Source organism: Danio rerio, chromosome 9 (assembly GCF_052040795.2).
Source record: "Danio rerio strain M-AB ecotype USA chromosome 9, GRCz13ab, whole genome shotgun sequence".
In the NCBI taxonomy this organism is placed as follows: Eukaryota; Metazoa; Chordata; class Actinopteri; order Cypriniformes; family Danionidae; genus Danio; species Danio rerio.
In genome coordinates this window covers 14,238,675-14,266,082 of record NC_141029.1, presented here as the reverse complement: position 1 = coordinate 14,266,082, position 27,408 = coordinate 14,238,675, and the positions used below count along the sequence as shown (strand labels likewise).

The window sequence follows — 27,408 nt, the reverse complement described above, 5'->3', positions numbered from 1 at the left end:
ACTCTTTATCCAGCACGTTTTTGTTAATGTTTATTATTATTTATTTGTTTAGGATATACATTTTCACATTCTGATTCCAATGCCTAATTATGAAATTGTAAATATTCAAAGAATTAAATAAAATATTCTTAAGAATTAAAGATTATGTGTTCTTTGGAAGCGTGTACATGAATTGTGATGATATTATATTGTAGTTCCGGCATTATATAATGAGTGGCATACAAATGGTTTTAAATGATAATAATATCATTCATCACAATATATTTTGGTGCAATATATTGTACGACAAAAAATAGATATCATGACAGGCCAATGTATACTTCTTCAATGATTTCACACAATAGGTCTGGCATTGCGTTTGCACATGATTTCGCATGATAACAGGTTTCAATGCTAATATTCAGAAAAACTGCACATTCACCTATATATCATACCCTAAAAGCAAAAAACTAAATCCTATAGTAGGATTTTTTGCTTTCATCATTTGATTTAAATGGTAGGCTTGTACTACTGTTTCATCACAGAGTGAAAGTTTTTTTTTTGTTGTTAGTTTTTGACAGTTTGCATCTATTATAACAACACCACCCATCATATCATCACCCAGCAAAAAAAAAAAAAAAAAAAAATCATAAAACATCAAATATAACAACAAACATACAACATAAGTTTGCAATTTATTCTTTTACATGACTTATAGACATTGCGTACACGGCAAACGCAATGTATTTGAGTTTCTTTCGAAAAATGGCATCTCACCTGCGCACTCACAATCATTATATTACATTGAGGGGGAGGGGGGAATCTTTTGCAGCCTGTGCAGTAAGCAGATGCGAGTGAAGCATAAGTGATTTACATGTAAAGTCAAGGCAAAAATGGTATTAGACATACATGGCGTTAATCGGTCATTATGTGCGTTTGACACGCTTTAGACTGCAAAAGAAAGTGGGAAACATCTAACAAATGGAGCAATGGAGCAAACAGAACAGCAAGCAGCTTACAATGATTAATTGGTTCAAAGATGACGACTGCTGGACGTGACCAAATTGAAGGACATCATTTTTGCTTTACATGTATGGCTGATTAAATGATTTTGCTTAACACTTTCCCCGCCGTTAACGAGTGAAAACGTTGCCCAGCCATTGATGAGTTTTACGGCAATCCATGTTTTAGATGTATTAGGGTAGGGGAAGCCTTAACACATGTAATAAGTGAGGTACATGATGTCAGATGATCTTAGGAGTGAAATCTGACAAAGAGAAAGTAGGATCGTGGATAAATATAAGAATCATACAACCTTCCTTTGACTTAACCCTTACCGTTTAAGATCTGTTTTAGATCTTGTCTTGACAAGAGACCAAAATAAAGAAGCTTTATTTCGATAATTTGTTCCATTGTCATTGTTTCAGATTGCACACCTTACATAGTAGGCTGCTTAATATAGCAAATAGATATAATTGTTTTCAAATAAATTGTTGCTCAAAAAAATAATAAATTGACAATTGGTAAGAAAGCAAGGTCTGATACTAGCGTAACCTCAGCAACAATAACATGTGAAAGCTCTAACTAAGTGATTTATACATTTTTTGCAATATTGTTCTTCTAAGGTAAGTGTGAATACAAACATGGGCATGCACTTACTTGCCGTGAGGTTTGCCTGACAGCCAGCGGCCTTCATATTTGGCATCTTTAAGTCGGCCCTCTTTGCTGAAGGTGTAGTTGGAAGTACGGGACACAGGAGGTTCACCTTTCTGGCTGCTTCTAGAAACACGCGCCCTCCCGTTCATGCCTGACACCAGCACTTCATCAATGGCCTGGTTAATGGCTCTCAGCCACTTGCCCTATAAGAGAAGCAGAAAGCAATTAATCCAAAGTAGAAAAAACATGTGAAGAACGCTGAATTCTAAATGATTTACCTTTTCCAGAGGGGACGTAGCCAGCACAACAAAGCTATCTTCAGGTGTGGTCAGCTTAAGGCCAAGTCTGGCAATGACAATCATAGATTAACCTGTTTTTTTTAATAGTCATAAGCAATACATTACCATTATAGTGTTTATGGATTATTTTGTAACCTAAAAAGCTACTTATGTAAATACTAAATACATACTTTTTATTTCTTATTTATACAGATAAAAGCATTTATACAATGCATATAAGTTATCTATAAATATACATGTTATTTTATTGTTTGCTTTATTTCCAACTTATTTAAATGTCCTTTATGTATTTTGTGTTGATATTCATGTACAGGTCATTTATGTATCCTGACCACAAAAATATTCCTTGTGTGTTTGCGCACATTTGGTGAGTACAGCTCATTCTGACTCTGATACTAAAGGTGCAAAAGGAGATCCTGGAGAATACTAATGTTAGACCGTAACTATTGAAAGCCTAATTCCCATCCTGCAAATAGACATCCAAAGCAATGCCTAATAAATTCATGGACACGCACTAAACAACATCACTACAATAACCATGTAACATTGACCGGTGTTAAATTACAGTTAGAAAATAGAATACCAAACCTAAAAAACAAACAAAAAAACAAGGTAAGGTGTTGATGTTGCCTGTAATACTCTGTGTCCATAAATGCACCCATAATCCAATACTTTCTGAGCTCCTTTCAATCCTTTCTACATATTTTGTTGAGGTGTAAACCTACACTAGTCTAACGGTTTGGTTCAGTTATGATTATCATGCCATTGTTTCAGTTCAATTCAATATCTCTGTGCATCACGGTGCATTGACAATGCTTTCCATACACAATTTTACTTCACAGCACAAGAATTCTTGTATTAAAATGTATCATATTTAAATACACTTTCTGTGTATTTGTAATACAGTCTTGTCCTAATACAAGCAGTCAGATATATATAAACTATACCTTTAATTTTTCCTGCTCAAAGTAAACACTCTTTTTGAATGCATCAAACAAAACTTAAGTACATGCAACAATATGAGCATTTATAAAAAATAAACAAAAGTAAATATTATCCTGCTTGCTTTCTGAGCACTGTCAAGTGAGTTGTTAAATGCTATGATTGGTCAGAAAACACCTATGACGCAACAGAAAAGGTTGCGATTGGCTGGTGCTGTTCACCGATAAGTGACACTGATAATCTGATGCAGCAATCACAGCTGACACCATGACGCAGAGGAGAAAACTCACTCTGCAGAACAGCTGCAGATACCGAATTGTCCGTTTCTGCATCGCGGTGCACCGAAGAAACAATTAATTTTGACACCCCTAATATTTTTACAGGCAGGTAGGACAGCCTGTCATAATGTTCAGTCTGAAAGTTTTGTATAAATGGACTTTGATCTTATATATATATATATATATATATATATATATATATATATATATATATATATATATATATATATATATATATATATATATATATATATATATTTTTTTTTTTTGCAAGATGCTAAGGGTCTTATCCAATTCAATGATTTTTGCTAAGCTCTGCTAAGTCACGCCGCCAGACCCAGAGATCGGCTGAATTGATTGGAAAATGATAATATTAAAATGTTTAACTCAAGGGAGTTGTAAAACTAGCCTTTTTGTAATTTGGAAAAAAGTGTTCCTTTAAGAGTTTATTCAGTAATGCTTCTGCTTTTTACAGAGAGACTTATTAGGTATTTTATTAACTGTTGTTAAATTTTTTAACAAGGTGGTATAATTTGTATATTGTATAATGATGTTTTTTTGTTTTTTTCTTTTATTGCCCAGCCATTTAATGGGCAGCTCAAAACGTATAGTTTGTGGTAAATGGGGTTTTGTTGGATTGTGATTTGGTGTTTTTTGTATGATAATAAAATTTGTTGTTTGTGATGTTCAATGGTGACAAATGAGAAAGTCAACCTGATTCTTTTTGATGCAATACAAAGTGAGAAAAAATAAATCACAGAGCTCTCCCATTTCACTGTGATTCTATACTGGGGCAGAAATCTTTTTAATTTGGTATTGGCACAACAGTAAACTCCTAAATTAGTAAACGCAATCCCAGCCACTCAATATTTAATGCAATGTCACTTGCTTAAAAGTACACTTACAATCCCAAGCTTTCATCTGAGATGGGCTCCACCCAGAGTGTAGCAAGTGGATAGACATAATGAGATGAGAACTGTACAAATAAAGAGAGATCAGTCAGTTACACACAAAGAAACCACTCCCTCATACTGTACACAGTGCATTATAATAGCTTTGGCTTGCTGTGCTGCTACAGACGCATTGCAGTAATAAACATTTAATAATTTAATGTGTAAATGAAACAGGTTCTACTGAACTACAAAAAAACACACATTAGCCGTATAAGTGTGTATTAGATTCTCACACATCTACACACTTCAGAAAATTAACTACTCTATTCTTGCACAAGGAAACCACACCCAACAACCAAACATATCACAACAACGTAAGCAAAAGCTCATTTCTGTTCATGCAAGCAAAATGTATGCAATGACATGTTAAATAAAGTGTTATGACATGATATTATGGAGTCTTTTTGCTTATGTAATTTAGAGGAGTACTGCTTTTGCTGTCAGAAATTGTTAAAATGTGTTTCTAAATGGTTGTGCAAACAAAAAAAAGAACTGAAAAGTTTAAATGTTCTTCATTTTCCAAACGCCATCAACCAAAAAGAAATATTAGAAGAAAATATTACAGCAGTGTATATCACAGTTCATGTTTGAAGACCACAAACCAAAGTTAAGTAATATGCCAGCATACTTAGAAATAAACACACAAAAAATTATGGGTGTCTTAATTGTTTTATGTTAATTGCATTTACATTTGTAAAAACTAAAAAATTTACTTAATTCACTCATGTTGTCCCAACACGAATCGAGTAGAGCCCAGCATTTTTAACAGTGCAGACATAAATATTTGAAAACATTAACTGATATCTTTTTAAGGGTTAAATGAATAAAGATTACATTTTCATTTGGTTTGCTTCTAAAATAAAAATGGGATCAAAACTGTGGTGTTCAAATGTTTGAGACACCTTGAGCATTTGAGAGTGTTCTGTTTTTGTCCCATAACTTTTTTTATTCCATCATTGCAAATTTTAATATATTAAATGTCACTTGTACATTATAAATTGCATGTGTTTCTTTCAAGGGAATTTTGTGAGCAGCCAAAAATGTACATTAAAATCTAAAATTAAGTGAACCTCCAGTTGCCAAGGTAAAGTCAAGCGAGCAGCAGATTAAGCACCTTAAATGCATTTTACTTCGCTTGTTGCAGCTGGGGGTTCCCTTTCTTCACTGGGGGTACACATATTCCTTGTCATCGAAGCACATGCAACTGATAAGCAAACAACGGACATTTAATGCATAAAAACGTGCTGATGACTAAAAAAACTATATAAAAAAAATGAAAGAAAAAAAAAAATCAAGCCACACTATATGCTTTTGCTATACTTTATAACATTTCATCATTCATTCATTTTCCTTAAAGCTTAGTCTCTGATTTATCAGAGGTCGCCACAGCGAAATGAACCGCCAACTATTCCAGCATATGTTTTACACCGCGGATATCCTTCCAGCCGCAACCCAGTACTTGGAAACACCCATACACTTTCTCATTCAGACAGACACTCATACACTACAGCCAATTTAGTTTATTTAATTCACCTATAGCACATGTCTTTGGACTCTTTATAACATTTTTAAATACTTAAATAATTGTGTTACATTTTCAGTCTATATTTTGGTTTAAGCATTATTTTAAACATTCTTTTTTATTAATTATATTTTTATTTGACCTTTTTAGCTATTTTTATTTGGTGAAATAAATGTAGTCTCTTTATTCTCTTTTATCATTAATAAAAATAATACATTTAAAAATTAAAAATACCAATGTGGCCTTACAATGATGGTGAAAAAGTGTTCTGAAAATGGCACAAGCTAAACATTGGAGCTAGAAAACTATTCACCAGCTGTGTTCTTAACACACTGATTGACTTTAAACAAGTTAAGCTGTCAAGTTAAGCTTTTAACTTGTTAAGCTGAAATACTTCAGATAATAACATACATTAGCAGCATGACTCAACATGTATACTATAATGAGCTGCAGTTAGAAGTAATAACACTTAAAGATGCCATTTGATGACTCAAAAGAAAAAAAAAGAAGTTGTCTTCTCCTCATTCAGGCTTTATGAAGTTCGAAAAATGCATTTACAGAACAAGCCAAATAATAAAATATAAACTGATTCTTAAACACATAATACTCACAAGCTTCTTTGATGGAATGCTTCCCTGAATGAATGAAGACAAATAAAAAACACATATGAATGAAATGAAATAAAGGAATGTTATGAAAAATGTGATGTAGTTTGGTGTCAAACACTATTAACCTGTGCATGAACCAGCACGTCATTGAAGAGAATGAACCAGCTGGCTGAAAATCTTCCAGCGTTCTGTAACGTTAGGCCTTTATTACTGCTCTCGCATACCAGACGACGGGACGGCTTACGCAGAGCTTCCTAAGAAAGAAAGGGTTAAATTAAGAGAATTACAACCAAACAGACTCATAACATGCACACATACATCCACACAGCCACCTACCGGTGTGCACATGAACGAAACCCAAATATATTTGAAACTGGTGTGGTCATATCTGTTACTATTTAGCCCTGTAGCGTGCTGAGCAATTCAATTTCATTAAAGGAAAAAGTAAGTAGGTCAATGTAACCACATTATACAGTGGAAGTCATGTATGCAGTACAGTGCTGAGAAATGAACAGCAGCCAAACAATGCTTGATTTGATTCAAAGGTGGTGGATTATTTTTGTTTTTAAAAACAATTCTCAGACTGATCTCTAACAAGAAATGCTGCTTAGTGGTAATGATAACACATTTAGTAGTATTTTAAAGCAGATCATCTTATTTACAGTTTTTCTCTGATTTATTGTCAGCTTTTTAAGAAAACATTGTGTAATTCTGAGTATACTTGACGCAGCTGAGTGGTTGACAAATCACCGGTAAGAGACACACTCTTTTCCTCTCCATATGCTCCAGACTTTTTCTGTGAAAACACTGCACAATTCTGAGTGTACTTTACACAGATGAGTGGGATTGATAAACAACCTTTATCTAATGTTGGGTAAAGTTACTTTTAAAAGTAATATGTTACAATTGTAAGCTTTAACTGAATCTTTAATAAAACACATACAGAAAAATAACATAACAAATACTTTCGCATTAATTTCCTTAAAAAAAGATGTATGATCAGATGTACAATCTCTGTATATATATATATATATATATATATATATATATATATATATATATATATATATATATATATATATATATATATATATATATATATATATATAAACACTACAGGTGTACCTGAATCTGCAGTTACACTTAGTAAACAGCAGTAAGTTTGGTGAACTGATGACCATCATGGCCACACTCATTTCTGTTGAGCATGTGAACACAAGGGCAAATCAGCGCTGTTTAATGGGCACCTATTTTACCCCTTTTACAAGATGTAAGATAAGCTTTTGGTGTCTCCAGAAAGTGTCTGTAAAGTTTCAGCTTAAAATACTCAACAGATTATTTATTATTGCCTCCAGAATCTGACCATTTTGGTGTCCGAGTATACTGTAGCTGTTTTTGTAGACTGTGGCTTTAAATGCAAATGAGCTGCTTCTCTCCTGTCCACCGTTCCCACGTGCATGTCTGCTTCTCATCATGCTTTACGTCAGATAAACAGCACAGTGACAGAGTCAGACACAGATAAAGCTGAAATACAGCTCATTAGTCAAAAATACCAAGATTATTTCATGTATGTGTGGGGAAGTTTATTCAAGCCTTTTTGAAATGATGAGTCTCCCATAAATGCCGTTTGCAGTACACACACACACAATCACACATATTAGCATTTACTGACACCATGCGGCCATGGTGATTATAGTGGTTACGAATTAGGGATTTTACTGTCTTTATTGCAAACATGCTGTTTTTAAAATGCTTTAAACTTATAAAAATAACACAGTCGGAACAAACATTTTAATACCAGTTTCCTTGCAAAAAATAGTTCTGTGGAAATGTGTACATGTTATTATAGAAACATGCCGCCTATCAATCAATTCAGCGGGCAGTGAAAACCATACTCCTACGTTACTTTGGGCCTCAGAATCACTGGGATTTGGCTCCTATTTTAATGTCAGAAACTTTTTTAAAAAGCGACTTGGGTTTACAGTATAAGTGTGGACACACTATACCTATACAGTTCTGTCCAAACATCTTACAAAAGTTGGTTTTCATCATAAGTGCTGAAATGTTAGAGAGAAAATGGACGTTTTTAAAATTTCAGCACCGATTGGTACAGAACTCCAGTATTGTGACAATACTAATACATATATGTAAAAAAAGAATGCTGAAATAAAGCAAAAATGCTAAAAGCGTTTACAAGAATGGAGTGGCATGTTAGACAGGTATTATTGTGCGAAAGAAATCAGTAAACTGTCTGCTTTGTAACTACGCAGTAACTTTTATAAAAGTTGGCATCTGTTTCCTACCAAATTCTTTCCTTTGAAGTTCTTCCAGAAATGGAAAGTGGCCTCAGCATCTTTTCTCTGCTTGCTGACAAGGCGAGCTAAAGCCTCATATTTGGAGCAGCCATCTTGAATCCTCTGGTATTCCTCAGTGTTCTAAAAAATAAAACATTATGCCATGCATTATTTTGGTGCTTTCACTTCAATAAACTAAATAATGAAAATTGGATCATTTCCTTACCACTTCAAAACAGTTGGCTAGTTTCAGAAGTAATCTGTTATACCCATTCACGTGTTGCAAGGGCATGTAAAACAAGTTCACTAACAGATCGTAGAGCGACGGGTTCTTCTCCTTGGATTCTAGTAGAGCCTGTATCAACTCCAGTTTCTTCCCAAAGCATTCTCTGGTGAAGAAAATCAGGCATGACCAAAGATTGTATTAACCCTTGTGTATGGTTTAAATTGACTAGCCTTGATTGCAAAGCTTTCACACTAAATAATTATGTATTCTTAAATGTTAGTGGTTTTTCCTGTTAGGAAGATAATTTAAAAAAGGTGTAGTAAATTTTCCCATAGTGTAGTGTTGAGGTTTTGAAAATTTTTAAAGCCTTTTCCCAAAATAAGTGTCAAAATAAGATTTTCCACCAAAATCATTCCATTTGCTGAGAAACAGGTAAAGTTGTGGCCAAATTAAGACACAAAAATCACCCCAGAGTGGATGAAAATACAACCAACAGCACACAAGGGTTAAATCCAATGATGAAAAGGATAATCTTATGGTTATATTGAATTGTACTGTATTTTTTGAGTACACAGACTCACTGTGAGGGTTTCAGCAATGACTGGAAGCCTCCCATAACAAGAAAGTTTCCAACTGGACCACTGTACCTGAGGAAGAAAATAATCACTGGTGTTATAGTTGAAATTTTAAAGGAGTCACAGGGCTCTAAATTAACTTTTTTACTTTGTAGCAGTGGTGTTCCCAACTTCAAATATTTAGGAGCACCAGAAAAAATTTAGGAGCACCCACCAAAAATGAATGACCACCCTTGCGTATTGTATTTTAAGGGATTTAATGTATTTGAAAACAACATCAATTAAGACTGACAAAAAAACAGAAACAACTAACTAACGCTGTGTTGACCTATTAATATTTGTGTGCAATAATTCCAAAACGAATGTCTAATAATTATTAAAAATGAATGATGATGAAAATAAACAATAATACTAGCAATGAATTACATTTCTCATTATCATGCTGCCTGGAATGTGCTTGAATGTGAGTTATTTGCAATAAAAAGTCTGTTACTTTATGAAAAATAAATGTATGCTTTGCATCAAACAAAAATGAAGCATTGCAGTAAGACATATATAGTTTGCACTATTGTTTTTATATGCATGTCAGTTTATTAAATAATATTTCTGCAACAAAACAAATGAAAGATTATAATAAATCATTCAATTCAAGTCTAAAATCTAAAACACAGTTTTTAAGTTAGTAACTAAATAGAAAATGTATATACATCTCAAGAAAGTGTGGACAAAAGAAAGTAAGAAAAGTCTCACTTCTACCACTCTTAAAAGGTTTTGGTTTCGGTTATACGCTGATTTATATTTTTCTGTGTTTGTGGAAAATAGACGAGTCAGCCAGCCCAAAATATAAGCAGGCAGAGCAGGACTCTTGCGATGATCACCAGCACAATACCATTCTTTGTTATGAGTTGCAGATCCAGCGAGCTTTGGCGAAGATGCATAAGTGTTAGATTTTACATTTAGCGGACATTTAGATGAGCACGCAGTGAATGCAATGCATCAAGATTCGGGCACCTTCTCTGAAAACACTCGATTGATCTCTGCTGGTGGATCAACATTCACCTCATGTCATGATGGCTGTCATTAGCAACATTATTTTGTAATTTTAGGTGGAGTTAGCAAACCTGTGCACTTTTCAGTCCTTAGCCATTTGCATTTCCCGCAGTGACAAAAGCTCCCTGTCATCTGACAGAGGAAAGTGATTGACAGCTAATATGAACCAATATACGGTGGGGAAGAGCGATTCAGCACACCCTTAGAAAAATATCAAAACAGGTCGCACTACAACCATTAAATGCAGGCACACAAATGCTCTCAAATATATTATGAGGTTGCATAGAAATTAATGACCAAAATGGCCGCAATTTCGAGCCCTGAGTCATGTTATGCTTTTCTAACAAGATGCAATATTACTCTCAAGTGGGCCAAGGAGTTTGTGAAGTTTCAGCAACTTTACAAATCATTTATAATACCATCCTGTGAATGTCCCTTTTTGGGTTGACGCAAAAGCATGCTGTTATTGTCTTTAAATGCAAATGAGCTGCTGCTCCCACCCCTTTTCCAGAAGAGGGCGGTGACCTCAAAGCTCATGCCTTAATTACTCTGACAACAACAAAAATCTGCTTGTCTTTTACAGTAAATTTTTATCGAATGATAAAAGAATTATTTGAAAAATTATGCATAAGGTTTGAGCAAACTGGAAGCTGATGTGCACTTCTATTGTGGTATGATGACATATTTTCAGTCGAAATGGAATACTGAGTGGTGGTGGGGCTTTATTTCTGCACTCCTCCTCTCATCTTTTACTCATAGAAAACTAATAGTTGAAGGGTGGCTAAGCATATTTCACACAAGCTGATGTCCTCAGAGAAGGACTGCCATTTCAAAGCAGAAGTAAATGGTCAAACTTTAAATATTTAAAAAAATCCAAATATTTTTTTGTGAATTAACACAATTATATTATATGAATTATATTTTCTGTGAATTAACTTGAACAGATTAATTATTCAGCTTAAAGGGGAACAAAAAACTATACATTTTTGACACATCTAAACATAAAATTGCCATAATGTTTGTAGATATTTAAGAAACATGCTAAGTTAACATACTTGTTTATCTAAAACAATGCTAAAGTCAGTTATTCTGCTTTAAAAAAATGTGTGTTCTGTGTCAAAATTCCTGTCTTTGTTTTGGTCTGTGTAACTCCGCCCACTGCCAGTTTACCCAATTATATTTCGTCACGCCAGGTTGGTGGAAAACAGCATATTTCAATTGAGTCTTAAAAGTTGCCTCAATGTATTCGTGTGCTGACGAAAATTCAACCCGTGGAGGACAGTAGCATCATCCAAAATGAGACACAGATTAAGAGATACAAAAATCCACATGGAGTGATTTTAAATTTGCAAACAATACAAATATTACAAACGTAAATATTAGCTGATCAGCTTACAACGCAAGTACTGATCGACATGCACAATGGTGTTTATGTTACTGTTGTCAATCTGGCAACCTGCGTTTGAGTCAAGTCTGAGGAGGAGGGTCTGATGAAAATAACCATATCCAATATTTTGAATTCAGACTGCAATACCTATTTCAACCACAGGGTGTTCATCCTACATACAGCAGCGGTTCCCAACAGGTGGGTCTCGGCCCACAAGGGGGTCTCAGCGAGCTTTGTGGGGGGTTGTGTCATATTTAAAAGATTTAAAATATTTAATATATTTTAATATTTAAAAGAGGAGAATGATCATGTTGCCTTAGTTAATTTTATCCCCTAGCTCAGTAATCCTCAACCATCGGTCCGTGAATCAATTAGTACCTGGCTGCACAAGAAATCATTAATTATTTCTGTTTTATTATTATTTAAGTCTAGAGTTCTTTTATTTTGAAAAGTCTTTTATTTTGAAAGTCTTTTATTTTGAAAAATGACCATATTCTCTCGCTTACATCTCGGTCACTTTAGCGCCCAAATTTAACCCGAAAGCAGCAAAATGAGTATGAAACGGACGTCTTTGAAAAGTTTATTTGCTAAGGGGAAAAGGCAAAATGAAGGAACTGCTAAATAATGGATCCACAACCCATTTGTCAACATACCAGTTGAATCCAGCATGTCTTTGCAAGAAAATCAACTGATGGAGATCACAAATGACGGCAGCCTTTTAGGGGCCGTTCGCATATTGCATATTTCTAGAGTTTACACAAGTTTGTTGTTTACAATGGAGGTGTGCGGTTTGCGCGCATAAGCAGTGTGATGTGCTCGCACCAATGAACCCCAGGCCGCGAGCGGACCGCAAGTCACGTGGCAAGTATTGATGGATCAGCTTCAGCTTGTTTGGAAAATTCACATTACTGTAAGATTAGTTTTCTCAGACAAACACAGAACACACCAACACTACAGTGCTTTTTACATCTCTCCATAAATAAAACTTGTATCAGAGCGACAGCAATGGTTAATGGTAGCCTAGCAACGTACGAAACACCAAACCCCCCCAAAAAATGGAATTTAAAGGCCAAAGGCTTATTTACAAATGGCCTACTGATGTTTTGGTTTATATTTTACATTAGGCTATAATTTGTACATAAACATATCTTAATATAGTAATAAACATGCTGTTGGTTTGAAAACAACATTATTTGTCGTCATTACTGCAAACTTTTATGAGCAGTAAAATCATTAAATGTGGAGGGCGGCCTCACTATATTTTACGGGTGAAAAGGGGGTCTCAGGCAAAAAAAAGGCTGGGAACCACTGACATACAGCACCTTTAAGACTAACAATATTTGCTAGCAAAATAAACAGCAAATTTCAATTTCAAGTGTACTTTGAGGTGCATCTTTTTGTACATTTTTGTGCAGCATTATACAAACACTTCTAAATGGTGATGTAGATATGACAGAGAAACTTTGTCAGGCATTTTTGGTAGCTCTTCTACTCTAGATAAAAAAAAATGCTTTTGTGGGCAACCTCAAGCTTTGTGACTTTGCAGATCATATAAAGACAGATACATAACACACTCAAAATCCACCATTTGGCCTTTAACAAAAAGATTAAAAACAGCTTTTTAAGTATGAATGGTATCCTTACTCTTTATAGGTATCCATAAAAATGGCTGTGTGTTTGATCAAGACCAGCGTTTCGATCACTTTGCCCTGCTGCAGGAAGTTGGTGAGGGACACTGAGTGTTGCCCTGTCAGATGGCAAAGCTTGCTGAAACTACCAGCCATTTCTTGAAAGAGCAACATGGACGACTCACCCAGAGACAAGGCCAAACTTGCTGCATTATGACAAAGCAGATTCAATTAATATTCAAATGCAAACAAAAATGTGTGATCACTGATGAGTGAAGAAGTGTGTTACGTACCACGGGCTAACAGAGGGCTCAGGATCTGGTTCTTCAGTTTACTGAGGCTGCAGTAGAATTTCCTCTCTGCCGATGCAAGCTCGTGGATTGTTGATATAAAACCCATTGCATTCTGATCGGCCAAAGCCAAACAATTCAGTCCTCCCCCAAAAACCTGGTTCACGTAGCCAATCTTAAAAGACATAAACAAATAAAGTAAATAGTTGCTATATATATGTACAGTTGAAGTCAGAATTATTAGCCCCCCATTGATTGAAAAATATCTAGTCAAATATAATTTACTGTCATCATGGCAAAGATAAAATAAATCAGTTATTAGAAATGAGTTCATAATTCAGGGGGGCTAATAATTCTGACTTTCTATAGTGTATATATATATATATATATATATATATATATATATATATATATATATATATATATATATATATATATATATATATATATATATATATATATATATATATAGAAACCTCTTCTACGTCCTCACCACAAAAATCAGCGTTTAAACTTTGCAAATGAACATACAGACAAGCCTAATGCATTTTGGAAACAAGTTCTGTGGACCGATGAGGATAAAATAGAACTTTTTGGCCGGAATGAGCAAAGGTAGGTTTGGAGAAGAAAGGGCACAGAATTTAATGAAAAGAACCTGTCTAACTGCTAATTATGGGGGTGGATCAATCATGCTTTAGGGTTGAATTGCAGCCAGTGGCAAAGGGAACATTTCTCGAGTAGAAAGAAAAATGGATTCAATAAAATTTTAGCAAATTTTGGATGGTTACTTGATGCCATCTGTGAAAAAGCTGAAGTTAAAGAGAGGATGGCTACTACAAATGGATAATGATTCAAAACACACCTCAAAATCCACAGTGGATTACATCAATAGGTGTAAACTGAAGGTTTTGCCATGGCCTTCACAATCTCCTGACCTTAACAAAATTGAAAATCTATGGATAGACCTTAAAAGAGCAGTGCGTGACAGATAGTCCAGAAATCTCAAACAAACTGGAAGACTTTTGTAAGGTAGAATGGGCAAAGATTCCTCAAACAGGAATTGAAAGACTCTTGGCTGGCTACAAAAAGCATTTACAAGCTGTGATACTTGCCAAAAGGGGTAGTACAAGATATTAACTCTGCAGGGTGCCCAAATTTTTGCAGAAACCATTTTTTTGTTTTCTGTTATTTTTTTAAAAAAGAATGTCTAATCTGTAATTTGATGCCTTTTGGAGATTTTTCCATCTTTCCTTGGCGTCTTTATGCACATTAATACAAATTTTTACCTGGGGTGACCAAACTTTCTATCCCCATGGTATATTTAACCTGAATTTATTTCTGCTTTATTGATTTAAACTGATTTAAATTGTTTTGAAAGTTTTAAAAGAAATAACTATCATTGGAGTAAACGGTACGAACATTCATGCAGAAAGGCAGAAGGGTGGGTGTCTGAGTGCAGGTCCTGCTGTCTGCGTCCTCCAGCACCTGCTCTCCGCTGTAGTACAGTATGGGCTGATAACAGTCTCCATCGGCCAATAGCAAAGTGTGCGTTTGTCCTGCTGCCACATCCCAGACGCGAATACCATCTGACACCTATCAGCACATGCAAAAATGCACATTTATTTTCATTCATACAAATGCATGTCTTAATGAAAGAAAATTTATGGTGTCATAAAAAATAGGAGGATACCGTGGTGAAATTAGGAACTGTGCTGGGAGAATTCATACGACCCAGCTGGCCAAATTTTTCACTTCCCCATGAATAAACCTAAGAGAGGAGAGAAATAGGGAGAAGAAAAAGTTACTTTAAAAAAAAGTTAATTGTTTAAACCATTGTTGTTCAATTTGGTTTTAGTAATTTAATTAAAAAAGCTGTCAATGGAAAATTTTAGGAAATATTTAAAGTTGAATAAGTAAAAGTACAAAACTGAAAAAAGCAAACAAATAACAGTATTATAGCTTTATGGGTTTGAAAATATTTATATTTGTTTTATTATATAAAGATCTGAGAACATTTCTTCCAAATATAAATATTGTCATTTTCGCTCTGAAAATGACCTTTGGTCAGAATAATGAAAGTTTTCATGTGCTGTAAATTAAAATCAGTATTAATCCACTAAATACTGTTTCAATAACTCTTGTGAAGTATAGCTATTGTGTTGCCTAATAAATACAAGCATGGTCTGAAAACATGCCAAACTAAGTGTCAGCAAACATGCCACCTTTTTGTTGTTTTATGCAACCATTAATGCATTTTGTTTTAAATTTAATAGAAATTTTATCAGTAGATTTCAGGATAATACAAAATTATGTTTTATTCCTAAATACAGAGAAATTGAGCCTTTTCAAGTGGTCTATTCATTTTTCCATAAAAGTGTACAAAAATATACAGTCAAGCCTGAAATTATCCATCTGCCTGGCAAATTCTTTTATTCAACCAGCATTTTTTTTTTTAACTGGAAAGGCAGTCTTCTCCCAAACGACAAAAATATGATGTACATATGATGGCTTTTTTGTGGGAAAAAAATATTTCTCAGCTTTTAATTACATTTGAACAAAAACTTTGAGTCAGAGTTTGCCAGGCGTGTGAATCATTCTGGGCTTGACTGCATGTTTTTAAATGAATAAAGTTCACAAAGCCACCTATTAGTGCAACTAAAACTAAAAAAAGAAAAAATTGGTACCAGAAAATAATTATAAAAGCTTATTTAAAAATACTGCATGAATGAATACTACAACAACGATATCCCAATAATGTTAAAATCATTTTTGGAGCATTCAAAACAGACATCATCAGACCACTTTAATCAATGTTTACGGCAATCCATGTTTTAGGTATATTATTGCTAAGGGAAGGTCTAGCGCATGTCCTGAATGAGTTATGAGACTTCTAGATCTTCTATGTATGAAACACAAATACAATCAGAGTAAATGTAGATCATATTGAATGTAAAAATGAAAAACTTTCCTTGAAAATAAAAAATGGTGCTGGTGGCTGGCAACTTAAAAATAAACCAACAAAAAAAACTTGGCAGTGAAAACTTTAGTGCACCTAAAGGGGAAACTTTACTAATGCATGTGCAATAAGGTTAGCTGCAATAATCCCTGTGCTCAAGCCTTTTCAGTATTAAACTTTCACTGAATGCCTTTAGGAATTCCTGACAATAGATTAACACAATACATGATTTGTCCGCAATGCATATTTTTGCTATAAATCAAATGTTTTGTACCAGTTTATAATCAAATGTTAAAATATTAGATCCCTCCAAACCTGACATTGAGCTGTCAGCGCCAAGGAGTGATTTGCTCCAGCTGTGATCTTGACAACTTCCTTTTTGCTTAAGCTCTTGATGCAGAGAGGCTGTAGCCTGTTAGCAGAAAACACAAATGCTCCAGTCATGCTCTGTGGTCAAGGACACCAGTTGTTTAACTTCAACAAACACTTAGGTGTGATGTTTATGAGGGTTCTGCTGTACCTGGGCAAATAGTCTCCATGACCAAGCTGACCTTCGTGACCTTTCCCCCAACTCCACACCTCCGTAAAGAGGGAAGGAAGGAGATTTCTGGACTCTGAGGTAGAAGCTCTCACTGCTCTCAAATTGCTGGTTCGGTGAGTGTCAGAAGGCGAGACTGAAATTTAACAAGATAGCTTTTTAATGTCTTTCATGAGTTTTTTGTCCATTGTAAATGCAGAATAAAAGACTTTACAAAATAAATATATAGTTAGATATAGATATATATATATATATAGATAGAAAATAGGTTTGGAGTAATATGAAGGTGAGGAAATGATAATATCATTTTCAGTATAACAATTTTGTAATATTACAGTCCGTAGTTTCAATATTTCAATCCATGCAGATATCATGGAAAAGAAACCTTTCATTAAGCACTGCCATTGTGGAAAATCTCTTTGTGTTTTCTCATAAAAGGGGTAAACCAAGAAAAATATTTGAAAGTTTATCCTTTACTGGTAGGTTTTAAATAGAATCTCAGACAGGAAATAATGGGTTATATGCTGAAGGACTTTTAATTTTTCAGTAACCTGGGTTAAACGCTTCTGGTAAACTGTATGCCATTACAAAATTAGCACATTTAAGAACTAATTTCTTTAAAAATCAACAATCTTCACTGCCTGATTGATACATATTATAAAGTGGGTCTCTGAATGTAAAATAATCACAGTTTTAAATGACACTTTTCTGCACCATGTCTGTAAAATATAAACATGTATTTTACCCCAGCATTTTCAATGGAGTTTCTGTGCTCGCCTGCTGATCCTGATGGGCGTGCGCATATAAATGGCATATTTATTTTGGTTTTAATGCTTAAACAACTAAATGAATGCTGAAGTCTATTTTACTGATTAAATTTTAAATAAATTACAACAAAGACGCTGTAAAAGGAACCATGTAAAATTGAAAAAGGTCACATTAACCATTCACTTGAAGTTAATCAGGTAAGAAACACTAGCTTTGCATATGCTCTATTGATTTTCAGTGATGTACTGTTTTTGAAAAGCTTGCTATTTTCTCACAATTCAGCTGGCTAACATATATGACTTTATATATTGTATAATAAATTGTAATAATTACAGTTTACTCAAAATATCACCACAAAATTACTAGATATAACATAATCTACTTGTCATGTAATCAAATGTATCATACTGTTTTCAACTAACGGATATATATATAAAATTGAAACAATATTGCTGTAATTTAATATATGTTTTATTTTGCAAATGAAAAAAGTGGGAAACTTCAAATATAACATCTAATGAAAAATAAATGAATTCTAACAAATATTTGAAAATTTATAGTAAAGTTAATTATCTGTTTGTGATCATTAGTAGGACAAAACCTACCTGGATAAGTAAAACATCTAAGCTACTAAATATTTGAAAAGAAAGATCGAACAATTTTGATCAATTTAAAGCCAAAGCCACATTTACATACAACCAATAATGTTGTATGTAATTAGCCCTGGTGCAATAATTAATAGTTATTTTTAATATCAAAAGTCAAATATACTAGTCAAATATACTAATAAATTGGTTTAGACTCACTATCTGTAAATAAATAACCATAAGAAATCTTTCTTTTGGGTAATTAATCATCAGCACAAAATTCGTAATCATTACAGGTTCATTTGTAATAGCTAAATCCAGCAAAAAGGCACTCTTTTAAAAAGCACTTAAACTATCCAATGTAGTTAAATCAAAGTTACATTTTGATCAGAGTGGAAGGAATTGTGTAAAGCAGTGGTGCCCAAACTTTTTCGAATAAAGGGCCAAAAATCAAATATCATTGAGAGCCATAGGTCGAAAGTAAATATAACAAACTATATTACATTAAAGTTACCATAAGTAATTTCCGGATTTATTTCATAATATTAAAAAAAGGGTAAAAAAATACTCTAAATTGTATTATCTAATGCAGTATAATGTTTTACATGATCATCTACTGCAATAAAACATAAACAATCACATTTCTAACAGTGTAGTTTAATGCTAAATACACTAGTCAAGCAGAGTCTGCCTTTGACTTGATTTGCTCACCAAAGTCTCTGCACTGTTGGGTGACAGTATGTGCATTTAAACAAAATCTGATCCATTTACACAATTTAACTGGAATATTTAATTTCAGTTAGCTTTTAACAATAGAACAACAAACAGATGATTACATTAAATTTGAATTGACAATCTCAAATCTATCCCCATCACTCATGCTCTCTTCTCAGTTGAAATGCCGGGCCAAATCAAATCAAAGGTTACCATGGGCCAACTTTGGCCTGCAGGCCCTAGTTTGAGCATTTCTAGTGTAAAGCTAAAATACTGTTATCGGATTCTTATCTAAAAAAAAAAAAGCAATTAAAGTCGCTTAAATCCGATTGTATGTCATCAAATAGGAGAAAATGCATTGATATGCTGATATGCTTTCTAATTTTGTCCATTTAATTAGATGCAGACAAAATGGGTTAACTTGTATTTGACTCATAATCACAATATAGGACTGAGGAATATTACTCATGTCAACACATCCAATTTGGGAAAAAAATGGTGTAATAAAATAAGCCTTTAAGTTCACATTACCTGGAGAGAAGCTATTGCGATCAGTGTCCTCCAAGGTAACATCCGTCAGACTGATGCTTTTCTTGCTTTGAAGCAGATCAACTGGACAGAAGTCAGTCCCAGCAGTATCTCCACCCTCCTCACAAGATTCAAACAAACAGCCATTGCTAATCACGAGGTCACTGAGATAAATGCCTCCATCCACACTGGAGTGCTGAGAAGAATCATCAGAAGTGGAGTCCAGTGTTGGTATTATATGTTGGTTCTTCTGCTCTGTAACAGTATCTGAAGCAATGATGTGTTTTCTGGCAGAAGATGTGATGCTGTCAGTCCTGCTCAGTGCTGGTGAAGAGGGACGTAGTGTAAGTTCATCACTCTGCTCTGATCCGAAAGGACATGTTAGTGATGACTGACGGCTCGGAGGATGGGAACCTCCAGCTGATGTGGCCTGCTCAGCAAGAGTCTGGTCTAACATTTTTTTGAGGTAGTCTTTCAGAGCCTGCTCATCAGGATAGGGAGTGCTTTTGGATCGCTGAAGACATGTAGGTCCAGTCCCAGATAGAGAAGGGTCTGGTTGTGTCTCCTGGTTTGTGGTATTTTGCTGAAAAGAAGATGAAAAGGTGTCCGTTGAGGTTAGAGGTGACACTTGGTAATTCGGCGATGAGTTTTTGCTCTGTGGTGTTTGAGCTGGAGAACTCTGTCCTGACTTTCGACCTTCTTTAGATTCTGCCAGTTCCACTCCAAGTGGGCAGTAGTGCTCATCGGAAATAACAACATGGTCTTCCTTGTCAGTCATGGTGTAACGGATCTGATTGCACTGCCCACATTTATCCTGAGCTTGCTGGCTTGCATCTGGGGAAGGCAGAAACTGAACCAAAGCCAGGCTGTGAAACGCTCCACAGGCAATCTGAACTACATATCTTCCCACTAGATGCTCCACCTTTTGGGGTTTCCAGACTGGGAATACATTGGTGACCAGTCCTAGCTGGCAACCGCTGCCCCAGGCCCACACCTCATGCTTGTTTGACAGAGCCAGAGTGTGCTGTGCTCCGCAAGCCACATTTAGGACTCGGACCAGTTGTGGAGGATGAGTCTCGTCATCCACCACAGTAACGGGTGTGGGACTGGGGACCCGGTCTGTTCCAGAGACTCCACACTGGCCGTATGAGTTCTCGCCCCACATGAGGACCAGACCATCCTCTGTTACAGCAGAGCAGTGATAGCTGCCCGCAGACACAGAGATCACATGCTGACCACTCAGGGTGCTCTCTAAAACAAGACTGGCAGGCGGAGGTTCAACTGGCTTCCACGGCTGCTCACCAAAACTATATACTTGGCCACCTGAGAAAGGAACAAGCCTGAATATTAGACAGTCTGTCCAATCAGCCTTATCATTAGAATTGTTTTCTTTATTCTTTATACTTTTAAAATAACTGTTCAGTAATTAGGTGAAACTTACTCAAGACAACCAACTAGGGCTGCACTAGGGTAAGTTCACCCAAAAATGAAAAGTGTATTATTGATTACCATCAAGTTATTCCAAAGCCCTAAGACCTTTTACATTTTAGATGAAATCAGAGAGCTCTCTGATCCTCCATAGACCGCAACAATGTCAACTCGTTCAGAAAAGTACAAAAAAAAAACAAAAAAAAAAAACATTCTCAAATAGACCATAAGGCTTCAGTGATTCACTCGGAATATCATATAGCATTGAGAATATTTTTTTCACACATTAAATAAAAACAGCTTTATTTCACAGCTTCTTCTCCTCAGTGTCAGTATAGGGTGCAGATTCATGAGCTGTGCGCGTTTGGAATGCGGAGGATGAATTTGAATGATTTTCATATATATAATATCTTAATTCATGGGCAAGGTAGTGGCGCAGTAGGTAGTGCTGTCGCCTCACAGCAAGAAGGTCGCTGGGTTGCTGGTTCGAACCTTGGCTCAGTTGGTGTTTCTGTGTGGAGTTTGCATGTTCTTCCTGCCTTCGCGTGGGTTTGCTCCGGTTTCCCCCTCAGTCCAAAGACATGCAGTACTGGTGAATTGGGTAGGCTAAATTGTCCGTAGTGTAAGAGTGTGTGTGTGGATGTTTCCCAGAGATGGGTTGCGGCTGGAAGGGCATCCGCTGCGTAAAAACTTGCTGGATAAGTTGGCAGTTCATTCCGCTGTAGCCACCCCGGATTAATAAAGGGACTAAACTGACAAGAATGATTATCTTAATTTGAGCTATAATAATTAAGGATCTCAGGGATTTGGAAAGACATAAGGGTGAGTAATTACTCCTTGACTTTTCTGCAATAAACTTCACATTTAATCTTTTTTCCATCACCTCTTCTAATCAGTTATGTACACACGGGCTTTGTTAAATTTGACATTATTCAATTAATATTTATTACATTATTGTGTTTTATCATGTTCATGAGCATGTGTTTCATGCTCTACTGTTTTGATGCTCTTGTTAGCACTTTGAGTCTAAAAAAAGCACAATATAAAAAAATGTATTATTATTATTATTATTATTATTATTATTATTATTAGTTGTTGCGTAAGACATTGAGTATCTTTATTTTAGTCTATACAGTATTTATTTTTAATTTGGGACAGAGATGATGGAAAACAGTTATGTAAACATAAACTATTATGTTTAAGTTGTCAGTAAAATTTAAAATAGTAATGTTCAAGCAAATACCTGACCACAACAATATAAATGAATAACACAATAAATTAAATGAAAATATATCAAAACATATTACAGATTTACATTTTACTCATTTATCAGAAGCTTTTATCCAACATGATGTACAAAGGAGGACAAAAAAAAAAAAACTCATCAGAAAGTGGCAGTATATGAATGCTAAAACAAGTCATTTTTTCCTTCTACTCTAGTTTTTCTTCTATAATGGTTTGTCTAGCCCACTTACCAGTGTTGAGCACAATCAGAATTGCACACTTTTGCACACTGGTGCAAATATAGAGAAGAAAAAACTGTTAACTACAGGACACTGCCAAGACCACTTACCTGCTTGAAGCAATTATGATAAATTTGATAATTAGATTTAATGTATAATTAAACAAATATTTAATTAAAATTTGATTTCATCAAATAAACATAACTGTGATTATGTTTACATCTAAATATAGTAATATTCATTCACTCATTTTCTGTTCATCTTAGTCCCTTTATTAATCAGCCCTTCCAGCTGCAACCATCACTGGGAAACACCCATACACTCTCATTAACAAACATACACTACGGACAATTTAGCTCACCCAATTCATCTATAACACATGTCTGGACTGTGGGGGAAACTGGAGCACCCGGAGGAAACCCACGTGAACACAGGGAGAACATGCAAACTCCACAAAATTAATGCCAAATGACCCAGCCAAGGCTCGAACCAGTGACCTTGCTGTGAGGTGACAGCGCTACCCACTTCGCCACCGTGCCGCCCAATAATATACATACTTTTTATATTATTATTATAAAATTATTATTTAGATTAGAAATATAACTAACCCTGATGAACAGATTCAGCAAGGTCTTTTTTTCTTGACCATCAGTAATTGTTAGAAATAAAAAAAACAATAATTTTACAGCCACTTCTGGAAAGAGTTAAAATATGTACAAGATGAAGGTAAAGAATGTGCAGGATTGTTCAGAACCTCAAGGACTTTTCTAAAAACAATGGGGAGTTTAACTGATCACAAAGCATAACTTTAACTGAATTATGAGGTTATTTACATTTAATTTTATTCCCATTTACAGCTTTCTTGAATTGTCATAGAGTTCTGACCTTCTATCAGCAGAAGTCCATGTAAAGACCCCAATGCAGCATGGAGTACTGGCCTCGACAGGAGCAGCTTCTCCGGGCTCACACTGCAGAAATAGCCCTGCCATCTGTAGAGCACACCTTTCTCTCTAGAGCCATCCTGTTCTCCAGACCTGCAACAAATATAAGTGTGTGTGTTTTAAATTTGCATGAAGCTGGGAAATATAATTCTATATTACACTAGTAAAAAATAGCATATGGCTTTGTAATGACACAAGGGGCAATAATGACAGAAAGATCAGTTTTGCCAAATATTAATATTTAATTAGTGACATGATAAAGTTAATTTTATGTTTCACACAGACATTGATTTTTTTAACAGTTAAAGAGCCAGTTAATTTCCTGGTTTGAGCCCAAAACAGCACAATTAACAAAAATAAATTATATACATGTATAACTTAAATATGTAAATCAATAAAACAACTCATCTAAATTACAATGCTCAAGAAAATGTTCCTTTTATGAAAAAATACTATCATGAAAAAATATTATTACTAAAATACTACTATTAAATACTACTATTTACTAAATATTTATTATAAATACTATTGTGTTTGTGAATTATACTACAGTAGTGTATTATACTGTATATACTAGACAACATTTAAGGTGTATCAAACATTTTTCTTTTTCAAAATTGTCCTATGACAACAATGAGTGTTGTTGAATAGTTTTAGGACAACTTTAATGAAAGGTTTGATCCACTTCAGATGTTGACTAGTGTATGTTATAGTATTATTTTCAACACTTTTTTAATGACTGTTACAGCATAGTATTAACTAATAGAGAATGGATAAACTGTACACAAAATGCTGTATGGTCTACTTGAGTTTTTACTACAGTAAACATTATTGGTGTGTTAAAAGTGGTGTGTTGTAGTAAAACAGGACTGCACAATGTTGAAAAAAACATTGTGATGTTTTTCTGCAATACAGTATATGTTGCAATATGAATATACTTTCACAATATAACTACTTGGAAAAAATCCCAATTTTACACTGATTGTGATGATTTTGAAGGGGAACGCACGTGTATATCTATAAAATATACAAAATGATAAAAATACACGAAATAATATAATTTAAAGTACATATGAAAACAATAGAACAAAGATAAAAATTAAATCAACAACACTTAATGGTTTAACACTAACAGTATTGATGCATATAAATTCAATAATTAAATGTAAACAGTGTCTATATAGTATAAATATATTAACCCAATCAATTCAGTATAATCTTATTGTTAAAGCAGAAATCTTTATAATGTCTTGTGTCCAAATTGTTTCAATTAACTTGAAATCTCTTGGGATCCTGATATATGACTATTGCAGATTCACACATTGCAATATCATTATATTGTGCAGCCCTATAGTATAAGTTACAGAAAACATAGTGTAGTACTGGGTAAAAATGATAAATTATTGTTGAAATGTATGTAGTTGATATTTTTTCACCCAATATTTAGCATTAATTTAATTGTATTATCTTTCTATTTATAGAGACGTTCAGTGATTAAAATATTATTTTAATAAATATATCTGTTTAATAAATCTGTTTTGTTCAATTACACCCAAATATGTGACCTATATTTACTAAGAAATTGATAAAAATATTCATTTTCAAAATGAGATGTACTCAGTTATGCTGAGCACTGTGGGTATATATATATAAGTGGGTAGCATGATCGCCTCACAGCAAGAAGGTCGCTGGTTTAAGCCCCGGCTGGGTCAGTTGGCATTTCTGTGTGGTGTTTGCATGTTCTTCCCATGTTCATGTGGGTTTCCTCCAAAGGCATGCACTATAGGTGAATTGAATAAACTAAACTGGCCGTAGTATATGTGTGTAAATGTAAGAGTGGATGAGTATTTCCCAGTGTTGGGTTGCAGCTGGAAAGGCATCTGCTGCGTTAAAACATATGCTGGATAAGTTGGCGGTTAAGTCTGCTGTGGTGACCCCTGATTAATAAAGGGATTAAGAAAAAAAAAAAAAAAAAATATATATATATATATATATATATATATATATATATATATATATATATATATATATATATATATATAAACATTGCCTGAAAACATAAGTTTTTGTTTCAAATATAAATGCATTTAATTAGTAGAGTCTTAGGATACAACTAAATTATGTTTTACTCGTAAATCCAGAGAAACTGAGCATTCCCAAGTGGTCTATTCATTTTTCCATAACTGACTTTCCATAATACAGACTGTATACAGAAATATAAGCTATTTTAATTTCAAGCCTGAAATTATTTACATCCCTGGCAAATAATCGGGTATAAAATTCTGAAAAGTATTGTTTGCAAATTCTAAATAGTGAAATTATATTAGCAGCCAATGAGTATCAAAGTACAACAATGTTCATAGTCAAATAAACAGTGCTTATGTTGTTTTCAATAAGTACTTATATGTGATTTCAGACAGAATACCATGGTAAACAATATAGAGAGCGTGTCTCAAGTTGTCACTGTACAAATGTGCGAATATAAAACTAACTATACAGTACCTCTATTCATTTGTTTATACTACTAACATTACAATAGTTGTGGTATTAACACAGCAACTTTGAATTAATTAATAATGAAATTATTAACTAATGAAAATAATTACCACAACAAATCAAATTAAGTACATTAGTATGGTTCAAAAACAGTAAAAAAGTAGTATTTAGGTCTACTTTAAATTACTATATTTTTCCATGTGGGATTAAACTTAACTGAGTTGAGTTTAACGGATGTAATGGATTAAAATCGTTTACCCTTTTAAATCAAGGCTTTTGCAATGCAGTTTTTATATATAATGAGCTGAAACAATAACATTTGTTTAATGTATATATGTTTAACAAATGTCAAATTGTGACATTAAACAGAAAAGAGTAAGTTACACACCTGCCCTGTTCCTCCATCAGCATGATTTAATCCATTTTAGATGGTGTGACCTTCACTCCAGCAACTACAGCAAATGAGATCAAATGCTTATTAAAACTACTTTCAGAAGCGAAAGTACGTTATCTGACACACACTTTTACAAAACAGGCGAATTCAAGATTGTCACAGATTAAAAACGCCCATAAGAGCAAACAAACATCAAGTGGTTAGAGTCGATTACGTTTATTTGTTAGATTATTTAAGAAACTTTGCGTGATGTTTTTAGTAAAATGTGAAATTCAGCAGTACAGTACCTTAGGGCAGAATCGCTGTCTGTGTTTGATATTTGTGAAGTGTGAAGGCTCGCGACTGAACTTGACATCAGATTCACTCAGAAGTTTGTTTTGGGTTCTATGGAAGGCGCAGAGGGCCAACATAGTCACAAAGTGTATATTTACGTAACGCGGAAGTTTCCTGAAAACCGGCTAACGTATTAAAACGATTTAAAGGTATTTACAACATTTCTAAAACGTTGGTGGTTTATTTATAAGAAGAAAATATTATAAATACTTTGGGAAAACATAAAATGCTGCTGTTATACTGTAATTGTCTATGGGTGTTTCCCAATGATGGGTTGCAGCTGGAACAGCATCCGCTTGGTAAAACATGCTAAATAAGTTGGCAGTTCATTTCGATGTGGCGACCCCTGATTAATGAAGGGACTAAGTAAAATGAATGAATGAATAACTGTAATATTGCATTTAGATACTAGGCTACTGCTTCACATGATCTACTGCCATATCTAAAAAAATAGGAAAAAAAGCAGCTAAATTTTTTTTTTTTTAGGTTTTTACATTTGTATTAAACCTTTTACATACATAAATTATAAATAGCCTACATCTACGCATTCAATATTTCTTACATTTGTCATTCTT

General features: G+C 34.3%; 1 protein-coding gene across 2 annotated transcripts in view; it reads right to left on the bottom strand.

Annotated features, from left to right (window-relative positions):
• als2a (alsin Rho guanine nucleotide exchange factor ALS2 a) overlaps nucleotides 1-26,844 on the bottom strand; it is a 43,345-nt gene extending 16,501 nt beyond the window's left edge. The window contains exons 1-18 of one of the 2 annotated variants that reach the window (XM_087267573.1): nucleotides 26,788-26,844; nucleotides 26,495-26,558; nucleotides 23,555-23,703; nucleotides 19,782-21,101; nucleotides 17,164-17,317; nucleotides 16,959-17,055; nucleotides 15,378-15,455; nucleotides 15,107-15,280; nucleotides 13,691-13,862; nucleotides 13,414-13,603; nucleotides 9,339-9,404; nucleotides 8,758-8,920; nucleotides 8,541-8,672; nucleotides 6,363-6,491; nucleotides 6,241-6,264; nucleotides 4,060-4,130; nucleotides 1,914-1,980; nucleotides 1,639-1,838 (exon numbers count right to left, since the gene is read on the bottom strand). In XM_087267573.1, the coding sequence (XP_087123699.1) occupies nucleotides 1,639-1,838; nucleotides 1,914-1,980; nucleotides 4,060-4,130; nucleotides 6,241-6,264; nucleotides 6,363-6,491; nucleotides 8,541-8,672; nucleotides 8,758-8,920; nucleotides 9,339-9,404; nucleotides 13,414-13,603; nucleotides 13,691-13,862; nucleotides 15,107-15,280; nucleotides 15,378-15,455; nucleotides 16,959-17,055; nucleotides 17,164-17,317; nucleotides 19,782-21,101; nucleotides 23,555-23,703; nucleotides 26,495-26,517 (3,209 nt within the window). In that variant the 5' untranslated portion in view covers nucleotides 26,518-26,558; nucleotides 26,788-26,844. The remainder of the gene's footprint in view (nucleotides 1-1,638; nucleotides 1,839-1,913; nucleotides 1,981-4,059; nucleotides 4,131-6,240; nucleotides 6,265-6,362; nucleotides 6,492-8,540; nucleotides 8,673-8,757; nucleotides 8,921-9,338; nucleotides 9,405-13,413; nucleotides 13,604-13,690; nucleotides 13,863-15,106; nucleotides 15,281-15,377; nucleotides 15,456-16,958; nucleotides 17,056-17,163; nucleotides 17,318-19,781; nucleotides 21,102-23,554; nucleotides 23,704-26,494; nucleotides 26,559-26,787) is intronic. The other variant, XM_087267574.1, reaches the window with a different exon arrangement.
• Between the last annotated feature and the right edge of the window lie 564 nt (nucleotides 26,845-27,408).